This window comes from Urocitellus parryii, chromosome 8 (assembly GCF_045843805.1).
Source record: "Urocitellus parryii isolate mUroPar1 chromosome 8, mUroPar1.hap1, whole genome shotgun sequence".
Lineage (NCBI taxonomy): Eukaryota > Metazoa > Chordata > Mammalia > Rodentia > Sciuridae > Urocitellus > Urocitellus parryii.
In genome coordinates this window covers 107,752,665-107,776,356 of record NC_135538.1, presented here as the reverse complement: position 1 = coordinate 107,776,356, position 23,692 = coordinate 107,752,665, and the positions used below count along the sequence as shown (strand labels likewise).

General features: G+C 50.4%; 2 protein-coding genes across 5 annotated transcripts; one reads left to right on the top strand and one right to left on the bottom strand.

Annotated features, from left to right (window-relative positions):
* Nucleotides 1–410: 410 nt before the first annotated feature.
* On the top strand, nucleotides 411–19,811 carry Abcc10 (ATP binding cassette subfamily C member 10). Of its 2 annotated transcripts, none has more exons than XM_026383626.2 (23): nucleotides 411–483; nucleotides 574–728; nucleotides 859–1,047; nucleotides 3,947–5,168; nucleotides 5,286–5,513; nucleotides 6,256–6,412; nucleotides 6,615–6,724; nucleotides 9,241–9,320; nucleotides 9,881–10,052; nucleotides 11,569–11,667; nucleotides 12,012–12,201; nucleotides 13,203–13,280; nucleotides 13,447–13,641; nucleotides 14,076–14,229; nucleotides 14,414–14,603; nucleotides 15,420–15,763; nucleotides 16,080–16,249; nucleotides 16,825–16,985; nucleotides 17,295–17,545; nucleotides 18,478–18,623; nucleotides 18,704–18,801; nucleotides 18,965–19,077; nucleotides 19,391–19,811. In XM_026383626.2, exons 3-23 carry the CDS (start codon nucleotides 881–883, stop codon nucleotides 19,551–19,553), a joined length of 4,488 nt encoding a protein of 1,495 aa, XP_026239411.2. In that variant the 5' UTR covers nucleotides 411–483; nucleotides 574–728; nucleotides 859–880; the 3' UTR covers nucleotides 19,554–19,811. The 2 variants fall into 2 exon arrangements, with proteins under 2 accessions (XP_026239411.2, XP_026239413.2); XM_026383628.2 differs by having other exon boundaries at nucleotides 18,704–18,806; nucleotides 19,391–19,475.
* A 161-nt stretch (nucleotides 19,812–19,972) lies between these two features.
* Nucleotides 19,973–23,425, bottom strand: Dlk2 (delta like non-canonical Notch ligand 2). 3 transcript variants are annotated; one of them, XM_077802119.1, is made up of 5 exons: nucleotides 23,350–23,425; nucleotides 23,019–23,082; nucleotides 21,952–22,082; nucleotides 21,353–21,497; nucleotides 19,973–20,708 (listed from the first exon to the last, which is right to left on the bottom strand). In XM_077802119.1, the coding sequence occupies exons 1-5, from the start codon at nucleotides 23,423–23,425 to the stop codon at nucleotides 19,973–19,975; spliced, it is 1,152 nt and encodes a 383-aa protein (XP_077658245.1). The 3 variants fall into 3 exon arrangements, with proteins under 3 accessions (XP_077658245.1, XP_077658246.1, XP_026239416.1); XM_077802120.1 differs by having other exon boundaries at nucleotides 21,970–22,082; XM_026383631.2 differs by having other exon boundaries at nucleotides 21,353–21,404; nucleotides 21,970–22,082.
* Nucleotides 23,426–23,692: the final 267 nt, after the last annotated feature.

The window sequence follows — 23,692 nt, the reverse complement described above, 5'->3', positions numbered from 1 at the left end:
GCCCCTTTAAATTTTTTTTCCCCCTCACTGGGTCTTCTTAAGTTGCTTGGAGCCTCGCTAAGTTGCTGAGGTTTGCTTATTAACTTGTAATCTTCCTGCCTCAGCCTCTTCAGCCGCTGGGATTACAGGTGTGCACCAACCTGCGCGGCCATAGTCTTATATATGAAAAAAAAAAAACGTTTGTAAACGTTTTAGAGCAGCGTTACCTCTTACTGTAGCAGGCACGTTTGGACCCTCAGCTCTGTAAGTTAGAAGCATTTAAGTGAAATGCTTGTGCCATCTAGTAAGCAGTGGGTGGATGGGAGCGAATATTCCAAGTGAGACAGTATAAAATGAACCTGCGCTAGGTAACAGACCAGCCCACACGCAAGGCCCTTACAACTGTACGATGGCAGCGGAACACGTGTACAGAAACTGCACCAAGAGGAAAGCAGTGCGCAAGCGCGCGCAGAAGCCCTGCCAAGGGGGAGATAACACGATCTGGTAAGTCTTCCCAACTCTAGGGGGCGCCCGCCGAGCCTGCCCGAGAAGCCTGATCAGCCACACGTTCTTTTCCATCCACCTGTACTTGAGGTATCAGAATCCGGCGGAAAGCAACTTCTTTAGGTTTGAGGTTCCGGATCACTGGGAGAAGACAGTCACTGGAGTGGGAAGAGTTGGGCTGAGTAGCGAACCTGACCAGAAATCATCCAACTCTGGGAAGTGAAATTTCTTTTTCATCCTCTGAGGTACCGCGAGAGTGGGCGGGGTTTGGCCTGGGGCGGGAGTGAGGGGAGGGTCAGGATCGAGGGGCGGGGACAGGGCGGGGAAACTCGGTTGGGACGTGCCCTTGGACGAGCTCTCTTTCCTGGTTTTTAGCTCAGCATTCCGCTCTGGTGAAATGTCCGTGGAGCGGGTCCTGGCTCAGCTGTGCGGCACCAGCACTGCGCGGCCACTCCCGCTGTGGGAGGGGAACACCACGGGCCACTGCTTCACCCAGCTGGTGCTCAGCGTCCTTCCCCACACGCTTCTCGCGGTGCTCAGTGCCTGTCATCTGGGCACCCCGCGGTGAGTAGAGAGGGCTGCAAGATTTCTGTCCAGTGTGTGCGTACAGACTTAACCCGCAACCCACATCTCCCCTCAGTGTCACCAGAATTGCGAGATCTCTGGAGTAAGACAGAAGTAAAAGCTCAAGTGTTACCACTTAGCAGTATGGCTATTCTTGGGCAAATTACCTACCTTCTCTTAGTCTCAGCATTGTCGAGAGGGTTAAATTAAATAATGCATTTAAACGTATAGTGCAGTACTTAGTATATATTAAAGGCCCAATGCATGGGGGAAATTCCTGTTGTAGATTTTAAGATACCCAAATACAACTGACATGAATTAGGTGAACAGTGTTCTAAGAAAGATGACGTGTGTGTGTGTGTGTGTGTGTGTGTGTGTGTTTCTTAATTGCAATCCTGGGAATCAAACTAGGGCTTCATACATGCTAGGCAGGAACTCTACCACTGAGCTACATTCTCAGCCCAAGAAGAATGACTTGTGTTTAAGTTTCTACTACTTCCATCCATGCAACCTCAGTATTACTAGGCTAAGAAGAGCATATTTAGACTCAGCTGCAGAGGAGACCTTAAGGCTTCCCAGGTTTAGAACTGAAAGGTGTGGGTGCTAGACTCACTTTGATTTTGTGTTTTGTTCTTGGATCACTACAGACAGCCAAAGGTAGTCTCTCTCTGGCTGCTGAAAAAGCAGGAGTACAGTCTGATCTCAGCCTTTGGGAGTTCCTACTCTGATAGAGAGAAAAGTGTCTCTATCCAAGAGGTATTAGGAAACTGATGAATCCCTGCCTTGGTAGGAAAAGCAGCAGACCTGCTTGGTTGGGGAAGAATTCTGATTTGTCTCTTACATGAAACAAGACAAAAAGCTAGAGCAGATTATTCAGCACAGGCTTCCACTGCTTGTTCAGAGAAGGCACTATTAAAAATTGGCACAGTCTTGGCCTGGCACAGTGGTGCCTGCTTGTAAATCCCAATTACTTGGACAGGATTACTTGAGCCCAGGAGTTCAAAACCATCCTGTGCAACACATTGAGTTCTCATCTCAAAACAAAAAATTGGGGGCCTGGTGGCACACTCCTGTAATCCCAGTGGCTCAGAAGGCTTATGCAGGAGAATCACAAGTTCAAAGCCAGTCTCAGCAACTTATCGAGACCCTGTCTCAAAATAAAACACAAAAAGGGCTGGGGATGTGGCTCAGTGGCTAGGCACCCCTGGGTTCAATTCCCAGTACCAAAAACAAGCAAACAAAAATTGGCATGGTCCTTTGGGAACTCACAGTCTAATGAGAAGGTAGAAAAACCATCTTGTACTCAATTGAGATTGTGGCTGTCACTCACCTATCTGTGCTTTGCTGATAAGGATTAGAGAGATCTGGAATCTCAGGAAAGGAGATGGGAGAGCTTTGGGTGTTGCTCCTCATTGCTCTTTGTACCTAAGAGGAAAGTGAGATAGGGAGGGAAAGAGACCTGCCCAAGGATGGCGACTGGTTAAAATGATCTTGGGCTCTGCATTCTTTTTCTGCCCCCATACTTTAGAGGCTGATTTTGATTCCAATCTAAAACCCCTCCATCTAACTTCATTTGGGGGACATTTAAGAAAACCCAAAGTATTTTAGTTTCCAGCTAAACATTTTCAGTAATCTAGCTCTGCTAACAAAGGGCATGGCATACTTAGTCCTCTTTTTATATGACCTTCAAGGCATTCTGATATTATGTCTGCAGGTTTGTTTTCCTTTATTGATTCTTTTTTTTTTTTTTTTTTTTTGGTACTGAGATTGAACACAGGAGTGCCTAACCCCTGAGCCACATTCCCAGTCCTTTTTTTATATATTATTTAGAGCAGGGTCTTGCTGAGTTGCTAAGTGCCTACGTTGCTGAACTTGTGATCCTCCCATTTCTCCCAGGGCCCCTGGCCCTACTCTGTCTTCTCATTTTGCAGCCTCCTGAACCACTGGGATTATAGGTGTGCACTGACATGCCCGGCTCTTTATTGATTATTAATGTGGACTCTTTGATTATTCAAATTAAAAAAATGTTCTATGCCCAGAAGATAGAGACAAAACTGAAAAGCCATTTTTCTTCAGCTAAATGAATCACAAATGAATTCACACCCCTTTTTACCATTAGTAGAAAGACAAATAATATAATATTCTGAGGCTTTATAAAATTTAGGCTCTTCTATTAGAATATAGACGCTGTTTGTAAGAAAATTTTGTATTTATCTCATAATGTTTTAGGTGAGTTTAAGGATAATCTTAGGTTTATACTTTTTTTGGGGGTAGGGTACTGGGGATTGAACTCAGGGGCACTTGACCACTGAGCTACATCCCCAGCCCTTTTTTGTATTTAGAGACAGGGTCTTGGGCTGGGGCTGTAGCTCAGCGGCAGAGCACTTGCCTGGCATGTGTGAGGCACTGGGTTCGATCCTCAGCACCACATAAAAATAAACAAATAAAATAGGGACAGGGTCTCACTGAGTTGCTTAGTGCCTCACCATTGCTGAGGCTGGCTTTGAGATCCTCCTGCTTCAGCCTCCTGAGCCACTGGGATTACAGGCATGTGCTACCATGCCTAGCAGGTTGACACTTATAAAAATAAATATTGTATCTGGTACTGTTATTTGTGTGGAAGTTTGCATTTTTTTTCTAATTATAGCCTTCATGGTAAGTACATCCAAAACTCAAAATTGTTAATACCTGTGGTGGAAGAATGAATTCTGAAATGGTATGGATCAATTTGGGAAGGCTTCCTGGGAGACAAGGCCCTGGGTTCCAAGGTGAAGTCAGAGGGGGATGTAAGGATACTATGTGCAAGGCAAGAGAGGGAGTTTATTCCCTGTAGATGAGGGGCATGTCTGGGCCCTGAGCCATGACATGCCTTCTTTTCTCTCTTCCCCTTTGTTCCCAGGAATCCAAACTACAACTTACCCTGCAATCCTGGATGGTACCTCCGAATTGCAACTTCTTTCCTACTCTCCATCTTCCCACTGTTTGATCTCCTTCCAGTTGCTTTGCCACCAGGAGCAGGCCCGGGGCCCATAGGGCTGGAGGTTCTGGCAGGGTGTGTGGCAGCTATGGCCTGGCTCAGCCACAGCCTGGCTCTGTGGACATTAGCTCATTCCCCTCATGGCCTCACCCGGGGGCCCTTGACCTTAGCTCTGGCAGCCTTCCTGCCAGCTCCAGCCCTAGTGCTAACCTTGCTCTGGCATTGCCAGAAGGGCACATTGCTGCCCCCATTTCTCCCAGGTCCCCTGGCCCGCCTCTGTCTTCTCATTTTGCAGCTGGCAGCAATCTTGGCCTATGGACTGGGCTGGGCAGCCCCGAAGGGACCACAAGAACCCTGGACTCAAGAGCCCTTCCTATCTTCTGAGGATCAGGAACCCGAGGTGTCTGAAGATGGGGAGAGTTGGCTGTCACGCTTTTCCTATGCCTGGCTGGCACCCTTGCTGGCCCGTGGGGCCCAGGGAGAGCTCCGGCAGCCCCAAGACACTTGCCATCTCCCTCGCAGGCTGCATCCAGCCTACCTGGCCCGGGCCTTTCAGGCACACTGGCAAGAGGGTGCCCGGCTGTGGAGGGCCCTGTATGGAGCCTTTGGGCGGCGTTACCTGGCACTTGGACTGCTCAAGCTGGTGGGAACCATGGTGGGATTCTCAGGGCCTCTGTTGCTCTCCCTGCTGGTGGGCTTCCTGGAGGAAGGGCAAGAGCCACTAAGCCATGGCTTGCTCTATGCCCTTGGGCTAGCTAGTGGGGCGGTACTGGGTGCTGTGCTACAGAATCAATATGGGTATGAGGTGCGCAAGGTGACACTGCAGGCACGGGGGGCTGTGCTGAACATCCTATACCGCAAGACTTTACAGCTGGGGCCCAGTCGTCCTCCTGCTGGGGAGGCCCTCAACCTACTAGGCACTGACTCTGAGCGGCTGCTAAACTTTGCCAGCAGCTTCCATGAGGCCTGGGGCCTGCCCCTGCAGCTGGCCATCACTCTCTATCTGCTGTACAACCAGGTGGGCCTGGCCTTTGTGGGTGGTCTGGTCTTGGCCCTGCTGCTGGTACCTGTCAACAAAGTGATTGCTACCTGCATCATGGCCAGCAACCAGGAGATGCTACAGCATAAGGATGCACGGGTTAAGGTGAGGAGCTGCCAGGATCACTCAGCCATCTGTTGACCCCACCCAGCATCCAAACAGAGGAGCAGACACATGAGCAGTGTCTTCACTTCACACTGCTCTCTTATCCCCTGTCTCTAGCTTGTGACAGAATTGCTAAGTGGCATTCGAGTCATCAAGTTCTTTGGGTGGGAGAAGGCACTGGGGGCCCGAGTTGAGGCCTACCGGGCTCAAGAGTTGGGAAGACTCCGAGTCATCAAATACCTGGACGCAGCCTGTGTATACCTGTGGGCCGCCTTGCCGGTTGTCATCGCTATCATCATCTTCATTACCTATGTCCTTATGGGGCACCAGCTCACTGCTACCAAGGTGAGGGCTGAGAAGGGAGAGGATAGCTCTAGGAAGGCACAGGGGAAGGCAGTGGTGAGGAGACTGCGGTAGAGTGGAGATGTTGTTCAGGCCCTCAGTTCTGGCTCTGAAAGAAAGAAGGAAGATCCCTGGTTGCCTCATCCCTTCCCAGCCAAGGGGACACTGTGATTTTGTTTTGTTTTGTTTTGTTTTGTTTTTGAGACCTTGGAGATATAAGCCTTCCCTCTGTGGAGGAACTCCTTTTCTTCCTCTACTCTTCCTTCTACTGCAACTTCCTGTCAGATCCAGGCTTACAGTTAGATCCCTTTATCCTCAGCCTAATGACCTTGGGGAAAAAAAAATCCATAATCCAGTGTTGGATCTGGTCAGGGCCAGGTGTTATTACCAGTTAGAAATTCTGAGGTCTCGAGTGAGCTGGGCCTGGGCATCTGTAAAGATACAGCCTGGAGGGCTAGGGTGGAGCTCAGTGATGGACCATGTGCTTAAGAGTGTATGAGGTCCTGGGTTCCATCCCCTGCACCACTCCCCCCCCCCCCCCCGAGAAAAAAGAAAAAAAAACACCAACAAAAATGCAACCTGTATCCCTAGAGGAGTTTATAACCCAAGGACTCCCCAGTCAACCCCTTAGCTCTCCTACTCTGTTCTTTCTTCTATAGACCTGTCCACAGGGCCTTCAGAAAAGCAGGCTCTCAGGTAGTTCCCAGGCTTTGGGTGATACCTTCTCCACTTTCACCCCATTCAGGTGTTCACAGCCCTGGCATTGGTGCGCATGCTCATTTTTCCCCTCAACAACTTCCCTTGGGTCATCAATGGCCTCCTGGAGGCCAAAGTGTCCTTGGTGCGGATCCAGCGTTTCCTTGACCTTCCAAATCACAATCCCCAGGCATACTACAGCTCAGGTATTGGGAAGCAGCAGGATGTAACCACCTGGGCACTGTACATAGATGCTGTGGGGGGGTGGGTAGAGCGGAGCCAGACTGAGATTGAATTACTTTTGGCAGGTAGATGAGGGCAAATGACATGCCCCCTATATACCCTTCCCATCCAGGCAGGTTGATGGTAGACTAGGATCCTAAGATAAGTGGTTTCTTGTCTTTTCAGATCCCCCTACAGAGCCATCTACAGTGTTAGAGTTGCATGAAGCCTTGTTTTCCTGGGACCCAGCTGGAACTAGCCAGGAGACCTTCATTAGTCACCTTGAAGTGAAAAAGGTTTGTTGGACAAGTATCCTGGGAGAGTCCCCAGATTATGAGGGACATGGGGACTCGGTGACAAATAAACAAGGGCTGAGCCAATCATAGCTGGATGTCCTTTCAGCTCTAATGGTTGAGGAAAGGAGTGGAGGGGTTTGATGATCAGGTTCCAGCCTAAGGGATGACACCTCATCTATTTTGCTTTTGTTTTTATTCTAGCAGTACTAAAGATTGGACCCAGGATGCTCTACCACTGAGCTATATCTGCAGCCCTTCTTATTTTTTATTTTGAGACAGGATTCTCACTAAGTTGCTGAGGCTGGCCTTAAACTTCTTATCCTCCTGCCTCTGCCTCCTGAGTCCCTGAGAATTTAGGCATGTGCCACTGTACAGAGCAACACCTCATCTCTGGATTTCACTTCCCCACACACAGTTTTCCAGAGTAATTATACCTCTCCGTGGTCTTTAGGCAGCTCACATCTTCCCAGTCCAGACCAATGGGTACTTTTGCTTCCCTTTGTCCCTCACTGGCTGCAGAGTTCAGAATGGACCCCACGATTTATTCAGCATCTCCCCAGGCTGGGGACCTGGGGGAAAGGCCCAGCAACCCCTTCAATGAAAGATTTTACAAAGGGGATAGATGAGCCTCTACTGAGTCTAGTGAAAAGTAGTTAAGCCTTATGATTTGGGCATTCTACATAGTCAAAGTTAAGAGCTTACAACAGGAAAATTTCTGGTAGAAAGGTGGCTCCTGTTCATCCCAGTCCTGAGTTTTTCACTTTCTCCTGACCTCTGTCCAACCCCTTGCCTCATAGCTCAACCCAGAGTTCTCCAGTGATGGCTGAATTGCCTATACCACATTTGGCTCACATTTCTGGCTTGGGTTGTATGTTTTGTTTTCCCCTCTTAGTTCAGGCAAGACAAGGCTGGAATTTTTCAAAGGAATTTTACTACTGTGTTAAGACTTTTTTTTTTTTTAATATGTAAGTCATAGAAACCTACTGGAGCTAGCTTAAGCAAACAAGAATTTGTAATAAGGATATAGAGATGAATTGTAGAATCCAAAGGCAGGAATGCAACCAGATCTTAGAAACAGTTCAGGACCAGGCCTCAACTTGCAGAGTTTTCTCTCTTCTGTCTGCTGCTGTGTGTGTTTGCCTTATTCTCTCTGTGGACCCACTCTCCATTGGGCAAGAGGTATGACTGCAGAGAGCCCTCCCATTTACAGGCTGCATCCAGCAAGAGGGAGAAGCTGTCTCTGGGACCTGATCCCACAATCCCAGGAAAGGTCACAGATGAGTCTAGTGCTCATTTGCAGATGAGTCAACTCTGGCTGGCATTATAGGGCATCACAGACAAGTGGAGCTTCTGAAGCAGGGCATAGGGGCATACCCCTGTAATCTCAGCAGCTCAGGAGGCCAAAGCAGGAAGATCCCAAGTTCAAAACCAACCTCAGCAACCAAAGCCCTAAGGAACTTAGCGAGACATTGTCTCAAAATAAGAAATAGGGCTGGGGATGTGGCTCAAGCGGTAACGCGCTCGCCTGGCATGCGTGCGGCCCTGGGTTCGATCCTCAGCAGCACATACCAACAAAGATGTTGTGTCCACCGAAAACTAAAAAATAAATATTAAAAATTCTCTCTCTCTCTACCTCTCTCTCTTTTTAAAATAAATAAATAAATAAATAAAATCAAAATAAGAAATAAAAAGGGCTGGGGATGTGGCTCTTGATAAGCACCCCTGGTTTCAATCCCCAGTACCAAAAATATAAAAAGGAGCTTCTAAGACTCTGGCCCATTTCTAAAGGATCTTTTTCTTTTTCTTTTCTTTTCTTTTTTTTTTTGAGCAGGAAGATAGCTTTTTGAATGTATGTTACAATTAAGAAATGAAGAGAGAACAAAATATAAACTCAAATCACAGAAAAGGACACCTTTTGCCCATGGTTTTTGGAAATCTGGTGAAAGGTTTAGCAGCCCAGCATGGATCCAAAGCCTGGATCCAAAGCCTCTCGAGTCTTTCCCTTACCCATTCTGGGATGCCTGCCTTGGAGTATACCCTGGAATTCTTTTTTTTTTTTTTTTTAATATTTATTTATTTATTTTTAGTTTTTGGCGGACACAACATCTTTGTTTGTATGTGGTGCTGAGGATTGAACCCGGGCCGCACGCATGCCAGGTGAGCGTGCTACCGCTTGAGCCATATCCCCAGCCCCTACCCTGCAATTCTTAAGATAGTTTCCTCTCATTCTCTCTGGCAAACTGCTTTCCCCCTCAGAGGACCTTCACTCAGCCTGTGGAACAGAATAACTCTGAGTGGAGCATGTAAACCTGCTTCTCTAGATAAGACAGGGAGGCAGGCCCTTCTCCTGTGAAGTGGAAAATTCTTTTCCCTGCACACTACCTAGGACCTAGAGAGAAGCCTCAAAAAAGTGGGAGAATTAACAGCCTAGAGCCTCAAGAGGGAGACCACTACCACTACCCCTCTGTCCTCCCTCTGCAAACAGCAGGTACTGACTGTGATTGATTTCTTTGCAGGGTATGCTGGTGGGCATCGTGGGGAAGGTAGGCTGTGGAAAGACCTCGTTGCTGGCTGCCATTGCTGGGGAATTGCACAGGTAATAGACCTCCCATGTCTGCTGTCCTCTGCTCTCCTTTAGTAAATACCTACTGAGCCCCTCCCTGCTGAGTATCAGACATCTTTTGGGGGGCCAGGGGTACCAAAAGGACAAGATATGACCTCTTTCCTGAAAGAGGTTTTAGTCTGGAAAAGGGAAGGCGTTTGAATTGTCAAGAATTCAACTGTGTCATCATTCATACATCATAGTGCCATAAAAAGATAGAAAAACTATCCAATGTCACCTGTTCTTTCAGATAATGTGGTTCTCAGGTGGGAATGAGTACAGTGTGGTGCCCCACTCTTTTCTGAGCTCCAGAGCACATAGACGTGGTAGCTGCTTGCCTATAGCAAGAGCAGTTTCTTTCTTCCCAGGCCAGAATGGGCCGACAGCCTCATTAGGACCCCTCAACCTCAGAGGGCATCAACTCAGTCATGTAACACTAAGGGTAACCTTGTGTAGAAGGCAGCTGTCTGAGGAAGTTTCTGGGAGGCAGAGGCTGGGCAGGGTGAGACCCAGTGGGGAGCTAGTCCCCATGTTGCTGACCTGACTCTCTGTAGGCTGCATGGGCAGGTGGCAGTGTGGGGGCTATCCAAGGGCTTTGGCCTGGCCACCCAGGAACCTTGGATCCAGTTTGCCACCATCAGAGACAACATCCTCTTCGGGAAGACTCTTGACACCCAGCTGTACGGGGAGGTGCTAGAGGCCTGTGCCCTCAAAGAGGACCTCAGCGTGAGTACCTGTCCTTGAAACTCTTGCTGCCTGCTTCCTCCTGTGTCTCTGACACTTAAACTAGAAATTTGCTTCTTTGGAAAGGGTTTGTTTCTACTCAGGCATCATTTAACCACCCCAGACTGGTTCTCTCAGAGGGTCCAGCTGCTTGGTTCCTGCTTCCCCATGGGCCTACAGGGGTGATGGTAGGTGGGTGTTAACAAAGCACCTTCCCCTCAGATCCCTGAAGGGGCCAGGCAAGGGTTCCCTATGAGGCTCTGCTCTGCACCAGTCTGGCTACTGGTTCCAATTCAGGAGGCCTTCCCCACTTCCACTAAAAGGTTTAGAAGAGTCAAGGTCTCATTTCGAAACCTAGGGAAGCCTGCCAAGCCCCTTAAATTCAACACCCTCCCCCACATCCCTCCAGTTCAGAGTACCAAGTTTATTATTGTTTTTTTAATATTTATTTTTTAGTTTTAGGTGGACACAGTATCTTTATTTTATTTTTATATGGTGTTGAGGATTGAACCCAGCACCCCATGCATGCCAGGCGAGCGCACTACCTCTTGAGCCACATCCCCAGCCCAGAGTACCAAGTTTGTCAGGAAAGAGATTCCAGATTTCTCCCATGACCTCTCCACCCAACCGCCTTGTCTACCCCAGGATTCATTACCACTTTCCCAGATAAATGTGGAACTTCCCTGGAGAAAGGAGAAAAGAGAAGAAAGCAGTCGGGTTTAGAACAGCATGACTTTGGAGAATCATGACATTGACCATGGTGTATCCTGTGTTCATTTTTTCATTTGATTCTACATTAAGAATTTCCCAGTGTCTCTTGGGTCCTGAGTGCTATTCTAGGGACTGGGAAAAGAGACAAATAACAAGCCTTTCTGTCAAAAGACTCAACATCTATGAATCACAGGTGCTTCCTCTGGTTATGGAGACCTCATAGCTTAGCAGACCACTCCTGAGGCCACAAGAAAGCTCAGGGTATATTTCTTCTCTGAAAACCTATGAAAGTTTTCACATCAGATTGACCCATCATCATCCTTGCCTGTTAAAAAGGCAAGATTAAAAGGAAAAAAAAGGATAATGTTGAGCACTATGGCATACCTAAAATTCCAGCTGCTTAGGAGACCGAGGCAGGAAGATCACGAATTCAAAGCCAGATTGGGCAACTTAGTGAGGACCCTCATCTTTAAAAAATTAATTAATTAAAAATTAAAATTAGAAGGTAGGGTAGTAAGCATGACGCAGTGGTTAAGAATCTGGGTTTGTGTCCTTCCCCTGTGGGGTTCAAATGAGATAATGTTTATAAAGTGTTAAACACATAATAGGTGTTCATTAAATGCTAGATATTGTTGGAGATATGGCTTGTCACTACTGATTGACTCATCCCAAGTATAAATCCAATCTGAAGTTCCCTAGGTGTCTTGATGCTTGTCATCTCTTTCCTACAAAGGAGCCTACAAAGGGACAGGAAACAGGGTAGAAGGTATTTGAGGAGCTGGTTGACCACTGGTGTATGTTTCATTAGATCCTGCCTGCAGGAGACCTGACAGAAGTTGGGGAGAAGGGTGTGACTCTCAGTGGGGGACAGCGTGCCCGGATTGCTCTTGCTCGTGCTGTATACCAGGTAAATTCAAGGACAGGGTGTCAAGGGCCGGGAGGTGGAAGCAATCCAGAGCCTTGGGAGCTTGACTGAATGAGGGGATAGGAATATTTTCATTGACATCGACACCTACATTCCTCCCCTACCCCATGCTCATGAGGTGTTAGCCATGCCATCCTCCTTTTGCAACTTTGAGGCAGAGGCTGGCCCTGGGTCTCTGGTGTTGTTTGATTTAAGAGAAGTCCACACTCAGGTCTCACTTCCTTCCCTACAACTCTGAGGATAGACCCCAGAGTTGCTGTCAACTGTCTTCTCTGGCTGCTGTGAGACCAGGCCTTCAAGAGCCTCTGGACCTGGCCTCTTTCTAGGAGAAAGCACTCTATCTTCTTGATGACCCCCTGGCTGCTGTGGATGCGGATGTGGCCAACCACCTGCTGCACAAGTGCATCCTGGGAGTGCTGAGTCACACTACACGGCTGCTGTGCACCCACCGCACTGAATACCTGGAGAGGGCTGACCTGGTGCTGCTTATGGAGGCTGGGCACCTTGTCCGGGCTGGTAATGTGGGGCAGGAGCCAGTCAGGTGAGGGAGGTGTGTTATGAAGGAAGAGAGACAGGTGGATTTTCAAGTACAGACCATGCCGTCCGCCCCTTCCATGTGTGGCCTGAGTCCGGATCTCACCTCCTCCTGCCTTCACAGAACAGGAGGGAAGAGGCATGTACTGGTGAAATGCCAGCAGATGTGGGACTCAGGGACTTTCTGACTGAGTGCTCTTAGGAACTTTGAGACCTAGAATCTCAAGACAGTCTGATGTTTTCAAAAGAGGAGAAAGCATTTGGGTTTAGAACAGCATTTTTGTAAAGAAAACAAACAAAAAAATGGAAGGATTATATATCCAAAGGGCTATGACCATCTGGAAGTTCACTGGGAGAGTAACAGGAAGAAATGAGGCTCAACTGGAATATCAGGAACTGAGTGTCAGGAATTGAAAAGCTCTGCAACAAAGAGCTGAACCTGATCAGGGTGCTCATGCATGACTGATTCTTCTCCTTTGTCCATCTGCTGGTTGGACTCTGGGTGCAGAGGGATGGACTTGCTGAGTCCTGCTCAGAGTGTAGGGGGACACAGAGCAGCATTCCACTAGGATGGGTTAGGGAGGACCAAAGAAAGAAGTGGAGATGGGCACGGTGTCGAATGCCTGTAATCCCAACAACTTGGGAGACTTGGGCAGGAGGATCACAAGTTTGAGGCCAACCTGGGCTATTTATGAGGTCCTATCTCAAAATTTAAAAAGGAGCTGGGGATATAGCTCAGTTGGTAGAGTGCCAGCCTCGCATGCATAAGGCCCTGGGTTCAATCACGGCATCACACATACACACACACACACACACAAAAAAAAAAAATTAAAAAGGGGTTGGGGAGGTAGAGTGCCCCTGGGTTCAACTCCCAGTACAGCAGGGGAAAAAAAAAAAAAAAAAAAAGGTGGGATTGTACACAGTTAGAAAGGTGTAGTATAGACACTTAACAGTGTACTCTAATCTCCCTTTGTACCTTCCAGGGCCTCCCTCTGAGATTCTCCCATTGGTACAAGCTGTCCCCAAAGCCTTGGCTGAAAATGGACAAGAGCCTGACTCAGGTGCGACCCAGAGGTGGGAGGAAGGGGCTTCCTTTTCACAGTCACACTGTAGAGATTTTTTTTCAAAACCTGCCTTCTCCTCTGAGACACCAATAGTTTGAAAATGGTAGTTTTTAGCTATCATTCTGTAAGCTTAATTCCTCCATGATCTCCCTGATTCTCCTAGCCAAGGCCCTGTCAGTACAGGACCCAGAGAAAACAAAGGAAGGCCTAAAGGTGGAGCAGAACGAATCTGGCCGCCTCCTGCAGGAGGAAAGCAAGAAGGAGGGTGCCGTGGCCTTGCATGTGTACTGCACATACTGGAGGGCTGTGGGCCAGGGCCTGGCGCTTGCCATCCTCTTCTCTCTTCTCCTAATGCAAGGTGAGACTGAATCCTGGAATCCCTAACCACCCCTCCCTCATCCCACAGCCATATTGTCCAGGTGCCTGTCACCACCATCTCCTTGTGCTAATCATCACAAAGCCCAGAGACTCACTAAATATAGGCAACAGTTGAGACAAAAGGCACCTCCCCCAATTCTGACAAAGTCAGAGCGCTGCACTCCATGGGGGCCTTCTGATATGCCCCTCACAGGAGCCCTGTTCTGCAAATTTGAATTCATGCTATTCTCAGAGCTGAAGGGTGATGGTCCGGGAAAGAAGCTCATATAGGGAGGATCCAGAATAGTGGCAAGGAGGGGAGGCCCCAGGGTTGCAGAGGGTAGGAACCAGAGTCAAAGTCAGAGGAAGAAGAAGATATTTGAATAGAACAGAAGAAGAGGAGTCTCACAACTTCCTCTTCCCACCCCCATCCAGCCACAAGCAATGCTGCTGACTGGTGGCTGTCCCACTGGATCTCTCAGCTGAGGGCAGCCAGGAATAGCTCAGAGGAGATGCTGGCCTCCACCAGCCCAGGGTCCCCCAGGCTTTTCTCAGCACAGCTACTCCTCTTCTCCCCCGGAAGCCTCTAGTGAGTACCTGGGGCTGGGAATAGACCTGTTACTCTCAGTGGCCTCCAGGGAGAAAGCGAGGTTGAGGGCTGGATGTTTCAGGGGCTTTGTCTCCTGGAGGGTGGAGACAAGTGGCCTGGGGAGGGGAGGGACCCCTTGAGTGGCCCTACTTTGGGTTACCATAATCCCCTCCCCATTACCCAGCACCCCAGTGTTCCCATTGCCCAAAGCTGCCCCCAATGGCTCCTCAGACGTCCGTTTCTACCTCACCGTATATGCGACTATTGCTGGTGTCAACTCTCTATGCACCCTTCTCCGGGCAGTGCTTTTCGCAGCAGGTACCCTCCGAGCAGCCGCCACCCTGCATCACCGCCTGCTGCATCGAGTCCTCATGGTAAGGGGATGAGAGGGTGTGGGGGAGTGCATGGGCTCTGTTCAGGGAGTATCATACATCCCTAGTCCTCAGAAGTAAAGAGCCCCTCATAGGTGGGTACAGCACAGTGGCAACCTTTGAGACTTGGGGAGACCACAGAGCAGAGTAGCTTCTGGATTCCAATCCAGTGACTTAAACCTATAGTTTCTCATTTGCAACATGGGGCAAATAAGAGAATCTTGCTCAAGGTTACTTCAGTTTTGAAGTACGAAGCGTTGACCTTTTAGTTTGTGCAAGGCCCCTTTTCTGTCTCATTTGTTTATCCCCTTGTATCTCCATACCCTATTTCTACTTCTCCTCCTTTCCCTGATAAACAACCATTTCCATTGTGTTCAATATATATATTTTTGTGTCTATTTTGCAAAATGCCTATATTATGTGTGTGCCTATTTTTAATTTATGTAAATAATACTGCGTTAGAGTTCACATTCTATTTCTTAAAAATTTTTCGGGGGGATAGGAATTGGGGATTGAACTCAGGGGTACTTGACTACTGAACCACATCCCCAGCCCTATTTTGAATTTTACTTAGAGATAGGGTCTCACTGAGTTGCTTTGCTTAGCACCTTGCTATCGCTGAGGCTGGCTTTGGACTTGCAATCCTCCTGCCTCCACCTCCAGTGAGTGTTTCCTACCCTGGGACGGTCTTCCTCCAAACTCCACCTGTATCTCCTTTGTCCCCAGGCTCCTTTTGTATTTAACACCCCACCTCTCCCAGGGGTGCCTACCAACTCTTTTTCTCCAGACCCTGCTCTTCCCCAACCCCATCTCTTCCAGGCACCAGTGACTTTCTTTGACTCCACGCCCAATGGCCGGATCCTAAACCGATTCTCCTCTGATGTGGCCTGTGCAGATGACAGCTTGCCCTTCATTCTCAACATCCTACTGGCCAATGCAGCTGGCCTGCTGGGCCTCCTGGCCGTGCTGGGCTTTGGCCTGCCCTGGTTGCTGCTGCTGCTGCCACCTTTGGGCATCATGTACTACCGTGTGCAGTACTACTACAGGGCCTCGGCACGAGAGCTTCGGCGCCTGGGCAGCCTCACCCTGTCTCCACTGTATACCCACCTGGCTGACACCTTAGCCGGCCTCCCCGTGCTCCGGGCAGCTGGGGCCACCTACAGGTGTGTGATGGCTGCATTTCCTAACCACAGCTCAGGGGGCAAGGTGTGCTGTGGGGAGGAGTGAATAGACCCCTGATAAGAGAGGCATGTGGGGTAGGGGGATCCAGACCTTCTGGGAGAGAGGGTACTAAGGTAAAGGAGGAAAACAGCAGAAAGAGGCAGAGCAGGTCCCCTTCAAAAGAATACATGGGCCTCTCTGCCTCCGTAAGTGAGGCCTATGATGTATAAATGGCTCAGAAGAAGGTGAACTGTAAAGGAGCCTGGGTGGATCAGCATAGCAGTGGAGTGGCCTCACTTCCCTCCTGGTCTCCCCCAGGTTTGAGGAGAAAAACCAGCAACTCCTAGAGCTAAACCAGAGATGCCAGTTTTCTTCTTGTGCCACAACACAGTGGCTGGACATTCGGCTACAGCTCATGGGGGCGGCAGTGGTCAGTGCCATTGCAGGCATCGCCCTGGTGCAGCACCAGCAAGGCCTTGCTAACCCAGGTACCACCCAACCCTTCATCCTTACCCCAGGAGCAAGTCACTCCAGCACCCTGCACTATTCCCCCCCCACCAAATCCCTCTCCCATTTGGGGTTCCCTGTGAGGTGGTCTCATCATTATCACTGCCACTTGAGAGCTGAGGGAACTGTCTCCAGGAGTGACTTGCTCTGGTGGTGTAGGATCTGTACTAGAATGAGTCTTCTGATCTGAATCCCTTCCCTGTACCCATCCCTAAGTCATATCATCCTGCCCCCTTTCACCTGTTACCCCTCAGGGCTTCTCTCTCTTTTTTTTTCCTCTGATGCTGGGGATTGAACCCAGGTCCTTGTGCACACAAGGCACGCACTCTACCAGCTGAGCTCTATCCCCAGTTCCGTTATGTCTTCTCTACACCACTCTGCTCCTGTGCATATAGCCTCCTATGCTTCTGACTAGGTCTTATCATCTGCCTGCTTCTCTACCAACTTCCTTTAACCACCCATAATCCACAGCTGGGATTCTCCTGTTCTGCCCCCCACTTCCCACACATGTCCCAGTGTCCAGGCCTCCCCCAGCAGCTGGTGCTCTTCTCCCCAGGGCTGGTGGGCCTGTCGCTGTCTTATGCCCTGTCCCTGACAGGCCTGCTCTCAGGCCTGGTGAGCAGCTTCACACAGACAGAAACCATGCTAGTGAGCGTCGAGCGCTTGGAGGAGTACTCCTGTGAACTGCCTCAGGAGCCTCAGAGCCGGCCACTGCAGGTAGGCTGGTACCCCACCACCCCAGGCCAGAGCTCCAGATCCCTACAGGGTCTCCTGAAGGCCTCAGCCTTCCCTCAGGCTCCTTTGCTTTTGCTCAGCTCCCTTGCTTCTCTGCATGATCTCCATGTACTTTGTCCCTCATCCCTACATTCAGCCTCCCGTCTTTCCCCATTCCCCCATCTTTCTTCTCAGACCACCCATTTCTTATTATTCTCCCCTCTGTATACCTTCCAACCCCCTCCTCACTGTCACTCTTCATCTCACCCATTTCCCTCCATCTCCTATTCATGAGCCCCCTCCCTTGTGCAGGGCATCAGCTGGCTGACCCAGGGAAGTGTGGAGTTCCAGGATGTGGTGTTGGTGTACCGGCCAGGGCTGCCAAATGCCCTGGATGGGGTGACCTTCCGTGTGCAACCTGGAGAGAAGTTGGGCATTGTAGGCCGAACGGGCTCTGGCAAGTCTTCCCTGTTTTTGGTGCTGTTCCGGCTGCTGGAGCCCAGTATGGGGAGAGTGCTGCTGGACGGCGTGGACACCAGCCAGCTAGAGCTGGCTGAGCTCAGGTCTGGGGGGAAGGAGGTTGGTAAAAAGGGAAGAGGGTGGAGAGGCCTGGAGATGGATCTTGAGCCAAAACTCAGAAGACAGAAGAGGCAGGGCCAGGGTCATGGCACCTAGAGGAGGGCATAGCCAGAAGGTTTCCATACTCTCAGGACAGCCAGGGTCAATTGGGATAAGGTGGAGAAGATGAGCAAGTGAAGCCAGCAAGCTCCTCCTCAGGTGCAGAGTTGGCTAGCAGCCTTGGGGTCTTCCTCACCCTGACCCAGGCTACATTTCCAGCTCCATCTTTCTTGTCTCCACTTTAGACACTAGTCACTACCTTCTATATCAGAGCTTCCCAGGGGATCCTGATATCCCTCGACTCTCCAGCTCAGTAGACAGTTCTTGGGATAACTGGACACCATCCATGCCACAAGTGGCCTCCTCTGTTCCACAGATCCCTCAGCCCCGGCCCTAGGTTAACCTAGTATTTTCTTTCAGTTCCATGATGTGGAAAAGGTAGGCAAGCTGTATGCTAAGGCTGTACACATGACCCTGGCCCTGCCTCTTCTGTCTTCTGAGTTTTGGCTCAAGATCCAACTCCAGGCCTCTCCACCCAGAAGGGCCCCTCCCCATTTAGCTACTGCTGTCCCTGGAGTCTATGCCACACAATTTAGCCCTTGTTTTTTCTTATTGTTTTGTACCTCGGTGAAATGTAGGCTGCTTAAGGCCCGAGTCCAGGCCTTTGGTTTCTTTGGTGTTACTCATAATGCCAGCACAGTTCTATGTGCATAGCTAACTGATTGGCCAGTTAGTGGAGATGGGGTGGGAAGCAGAGTGGGTGGTGTGCAGGTCTCATCCCCAGGCTTTCCTGGAAGAACAAGCTCCATAGTTAAAACCTGTGCTGCCGGCAGAAGTGGCCACATCTCCAGACTGGATCTCTTGTCCTGTCCCCCAGGTCACAGCTAGCTATCATCCCCCAGGAGCCCTTTTTGTTCAGTGGGACTGTTCGGGAAAACCTGGATCCCCAGGGCCTATATGAGGACAGGGCCTTGTGGCAGGCCCTAGAACAGTGCCATCTGAGTGAGGTGATCATCTCCATGGGTAAGTGTGGGTCCTGACCCTTGCAGCAGGGAAGGAGCAGGGAGAGGTTTGGCCCACAATGAAAATGCTCCATCTTACAGGTGGTCTGCTTGGCGAACTGGGCGAGGGGGGCCGGAGCTTGTCCCTGGGACAGAGGCAGCTGCTATGTCTGGCCAGGGCTCTCCTCACAGATGCCAAGGTAAGGTGAGAGGATCAGAAAGGAGACAGGGGATGTGTCAGGGTGAAGAAGGGGTTGGAGAGAAGTTGCAAGGCAGAGCTGGCTGCGGCCACTATAGGTGTGCACTGGATTATAGCTCCCTATGCCTCCCTTCCTCCCTCCCTTTCCTCAACATACATTTCAGGTTCTGTGCATTGATGAGGCCACAGCAAGCGTGGACCAGAAGACAGACCAGCTGCTCCAGCAGACCATCTGCAAACGCTTTGCCAACAAAACAGTGCTGACCATTGCTCACAGGTGTGCAAGTATCCAGAATAAGACTAATCAAGGGCCATGGTGACATGGACCCATAGCCTGCCCTCAGTATTTTCAGGAACCCAAGGATCTGGGCCCATAGATCTTGGCTCCTCTTTTTCCACACACTATTCTGGGCCCTTAGTAGCACATTATTTGAGGGACCTCTGCAGTCCCTCCTCAGCATGGAGCCAGGGACTAATGCCTGTGGGGACAGACCTCTGAAGTCCTGGGGGATAGGGACAGACAGCTCATCAGTTTTTTCCTTTAGGGCATTGTCCTCTGCTCTCTACACTGACCACCTTCTCCCACACAGGCTCAACACAATCCTGAACTCCGACCGGGTGCTGGTGCTACAAGCAGGGAGGGTCATGGAGCTGGACTCCCCCTCTGCCCTGCGTAACCAGCCCCACTCACTGTTCCAACAGCTGCTGCAGAGTAGCCAGCAGGGAGGCCCCTCCTCTCTTGGAGGACCCTGAGCCCCACACTGCACCCTCCAGAGTTCTCTCCTCCAGGTGACCCTGAAGGGCTTGCTGCTTCTCCTCTGTGGCTCTACCTCCCTCACTTCCCCAGAGGAGAAATGGCAACCTGGGTTCCTCGTTAGTCCCTCCCTGAGGGCAGAGTGCTGAGGATTCCCCAGAATCAGGCCTCTGCTCTGGCCCTCTTGCACCTGTGACTTGAGGTGGGTTTTCTGGCATAGGAGCCCACGTGCATTTTCATACTTTTATTTGATAAAATTCCTGTCTTACATTCTGTATATTAAAAAAATAATATTTCTGGTACAAGGCTGAAGTCTCCCCTCAGTATGTATACCCAAACTGAGGGGTAGCAAGAAAGGACCACTCCAGGCTGAGGGGTGGAGGAGGTAAGGAAGGGGGCCAGAAAGCCCCCACCTCCATCACAGTGCTGTGGTCTTTCCAGGCTCAAGGGGCAGGTCGGGTGGCAGGGGGAACCCTGCTGGCAGCATGCTAACCTGACATTCCTGGTCCTGCCGTGCTGGGGCATAATGTGGGGCAGGATAGCAACAGGGTCCTGGGGGACAGATGCCCCGGCGCCAAGCCCTCAGGGTCAACAATACAGTGGACAGGACCAGGGCGGCAGTGAGGGCCCCAAACACCACCAGGGCCACCAAGCTAGACTCACCTAGCCCAGCTTCTTGTCTCCGCACCACCTCCTTCACAGAGATCCTCAGAAGACCTGCCCCCACGCTGTGGGGGACTGGCCCTGTAGCAGGTACCACCACAGCCGAGGTGGGCCCTAGGGGAGTGCCCACCGTGGTGGCAGGATCTGGGACAGGTAAGACAAGCTCACAAGTCTTGCCACCGTAACCACTGGGGCACAGGCAGTCAAAGTCATGGACCCGGTCTCGACAGCGAGCCCCTCTCTGGCACGGGCGGCTGGCACAGTCATCCAGGTTGATGGTGCAGAAGCGTCCAGCAAAGCCCTCAGGGCAGAGGCAGGAAAAGCGGTTTATGCCATCAAGGCAGGTGGCACCATTAGCACAAGGCCGCATCAGGCAGTCGTCTACATTCACCTCACAGTGGGCACCCACAAAGCCCGCCAAGCAGCGGCATGTGAAGTTGAGGGCAAAGCCCTGGTCGTCCTGGCATTGCCCGCCGTTCCGACATGGGGAGCTGCAGTGGGGATGGGAAAGGATATTGATATCAACTTCTAACACCTGCAGGATGGCCTTGGTCAGCATCCTGACTACCGCCCCCCCTTCCTAGCTGTGTCACCTTGGTCTACTCTCTCTGGGTCTCAAATATCTCATTTTAAAAATGAGAATAAAAATAGTACTTAGCCGCACAATGTGAGGGTTAAATGAGAGAATCAGATGTCAAGCATTTAGCATAGGGTCTGGCCCAAAGGCAGGCCTGAGGATAAATGTGCTATTATTATCCCCCCAAGCTCTTATCCTAAAGCTGAAACAAGGACAAGTCCATCCCTGTGGGGCTGTTTCATCATCCATACAAAGAGGTATAAGGCTGCTGTGTGGGATATCTTTAAGAGCTGCATGCCAGTTTCTGTTCCCTCATTCTCCTCTCACCCACCCTTCCAACCAGAGCTGTCATACATTATCTGTTACACCTCCAGCTCCTATAGCTTGTTGAAGAAATGGCTCAGAAGATACAAAAAAAGTTGAACAACAAATCCTGAGCCAGGGGTTTTATTGTGGTCATGTGGGTCTGACCCTCAGTCCTCCTGGCTCTTTGTAGTCCTGCCTTTTTCATCCTGTCACCAGATTCTAGTGTAACCTTGCCACAAGCCCAGCACTCACCCTGCCTGCTCACAGGGTCCAGCCTTGCGCTCACAGTCATGCCCATGGAATCCTGGTAGGCACACGCAGTGGTACTCGCCACCCCCATCATACACACACTGGCCTCCATTCCGGCAGGGGGACTGGGAGGTGCAGATGTGCTCATCTGGAGAAGAGACAGAAGGCTTTTGATCACCCCTCATATCTGGTTATCAGACCTGCCCAGGCCTACACGGCTAGCCCTTTTGGACCCAAGTCTGTGTGTGTATACAGTAGGCTGATGTGCTGTACTGAGGGAAACCACCCTGATGTCGGAGTCAGGAGGCACCTGGCTCTTGTTCTGGCAGTCTGTCTCAAACTGACTGGGCAAGCTATAGCTTTTCTGTGAACCTTAGTTTCCTCGTGTGTAAAATAAGTACCTTTTTTAGTAGCAACCTTTCCAACCTCATGGGGTTATGCTGAGGGCAAATTCTTACAACAGGTAGGTAGAAAATCAAAAAGGATAAAATACCACGTATTTGAGGATTTAAAAGCAGAACACAATAGTTGCTTAATGAATAAAGACTGATGAATGTTCTAAGACACAAGAACTCCCCAACCAAGAGCTTCCCTCCCCCTACCTTTGTCGCAGAACTTGCCTGCCCAGCCACTGTGGCAGATGCACTGCCAGGGCTGGTGGCAGGTACCATGCTGACAGCCAGGCATTCTCACACAGCGTTCACAATGCAGCCCCTCCCAGCCTGGGTCACACCTGAAAGGAAGAAGCACAAGGTAAGGGTTCTGGGAGGATGCAGAACCAGAGCTTCTTGAAACCAGAAGGACACATGACATCCCCTGTGGGAACCGAGAACTGTCTCAGGCAGGTATAGGTCTGTGCAGGATCATGGGACACATACAGAAACTGAGTATCCAAAACCAGTGCTCTAGTCCTGGTTCTGTGCTTTGTCTAGCCTTTCTGAACCTTAGTGTCCTCATCAAGAATTGAAGATACACCTTATAGGCTTGTGTTGGGGAAGAAATAAGATCCTTTCCATAAATGCCTCCAGTACCACTCCTGGCATGTCTAATGTGTTTACAATCAATTAAGCAAAGACTGACCTTGAAAGGTCATCAGGGCCATCTTCCCACTGAATTCCAAGGCAAACGACTATTTTTTAAAGCCCTCCCAAAGATGTAGTCTCAAACATTCCCAGTCCATTAAGCAACCTGCCTCAGCTCATTTCTTATGTCCACTTTCTCCCTGCTACGGAATTTGACTCACCCTCCACCTCAGTGAATCAGTTGCTTCAAGTCATCTAGAAAGAACCTCATACATCACAAGTTCTGCTCCCCAGTTACTGCCCCTCTTTCCTAAGCTACCTCTCTTTTTAATCTTCCCTTGTAGCTCTCAATTTCCAAGCTCTCAAGCTTCAGGTCTCCTTCCAGATGTCTTGAAGAGCAATGTTTCAGAATTTCTGGGTCAGAGTTGGGAAAGATAAACTAGAAAAAGCAAGAGAGGTGAGGCCAATGGCAATGGTGGGGTGGGAAGGAAGTTGGCCAGTCTGCCTTATATGTCATAAGAAGTGATAGGGTGAACAGTAGGGTCTTAAGCCCCTGGGCACTCTGACTTGAGGCCTGACCTAATTGTGGGTGTGAAGGTCTGGGAAATGGAGAGCAAAGGGTTTGGAGCAGTGCTGGGGATAGGTACCTGCAAGAGCCATCAGGTGCACAGCAGCCATGGGCCAGGTCACAGTGGGAGCTGCAGTCATCCGCTGGAAGAGATTGATTTGGAAGGGTGAGTCCGGGTCAGGGTTCAGGTTACTGGAATATGAACTCGGGAGAGGATTCATGGTTCTAGTAATTGGGTGGACTCAGGTCTGGCCCGGGCAAGCAGACCCATCCCACTTTAAAGGGAGGACCCAAGTCTCATCAGGTCCACTGGTCAGAGTGGCTGCAGTGCCGTCTCTGGCCAGCAGAGGTCAACGCGCAAGCTAGGACTGCCTGACAGGGAGGCGACTGGAACCCTGTGGCTCTCTCACCTCTGACAGGCTGACCTGATGCCCCCAGGATGCACAACAGGCACACGAGATGTAGGCGGCGGCAACCGCTGGGCATGGTCAGCGTCCGCCCCAGGAGGGACCGACGGATGGACGGCCAGACGTGTAGACACCTGTGGGATGGCACTGGCTGGGAGGCGGCTGGACGCGGAGATAGCGGCAAAGATATGGGCTCCAATTGACAAAAGCCGACGACGGAGCAGGGCACCGGGACAGAAGAAGTGGATGCGGGTAGCGGGAACCTGGAACCGGGAAGGGTAGAGCAGGAGAGGGTACTAGAGCTAGAAACTTGGGAGAAGGGTCTGCAGGAAGGATGGGCAGCGCC

Excerpts from the sequence above, each read along its gene's own strand:
- Dlk2 (XM_077802119.1), bottom strand. The coding sequence starts at position 23,425 with ATGCCCAGCGGTTGCCGCCGCCTACATCTCGTGTGCCTGTTGTGCATC. Across the intron at positions 22,083-23,018 it reads GCACCTGATGGCTCTTGCAG|GTGTGACCCAGGCTGGGAGG; the intron begins GTACCTATCCCC and ends TCTTCCTTTCAG. Across the intron at positions 21,498-21,951 it reads AGGCAAGTTCTGCGACAAAG|ATGAGCACATCTGCACCTCC; the intron begins GTAGGGGGAGGG and ends TCTCTTCTCCAG.
- Abcc10 (XM_026383626.2), top strand. The coding sequence starts at position 881 with ATGTCCGTGGAGCGGGTCCTGGCTCAGCTGTGCGGCACCAGCACTGCG. Across the intron at positions 9,321-9,880 it reads ATTGCTGGGGAATTGCACAG|GCTGCATGGGCAGGTGGCAG; the intron begins GTAATAGACCTC and ends GACTCTCTGTAG. Across the intron at positions 16,986-17,294 it reads CTCAGAGCCGGCCACTGCAG|GGCATCAGCTGGCTGACCCA; the intron begins GTAGGCTGGTAC and ends TCCCTTGTGCAG.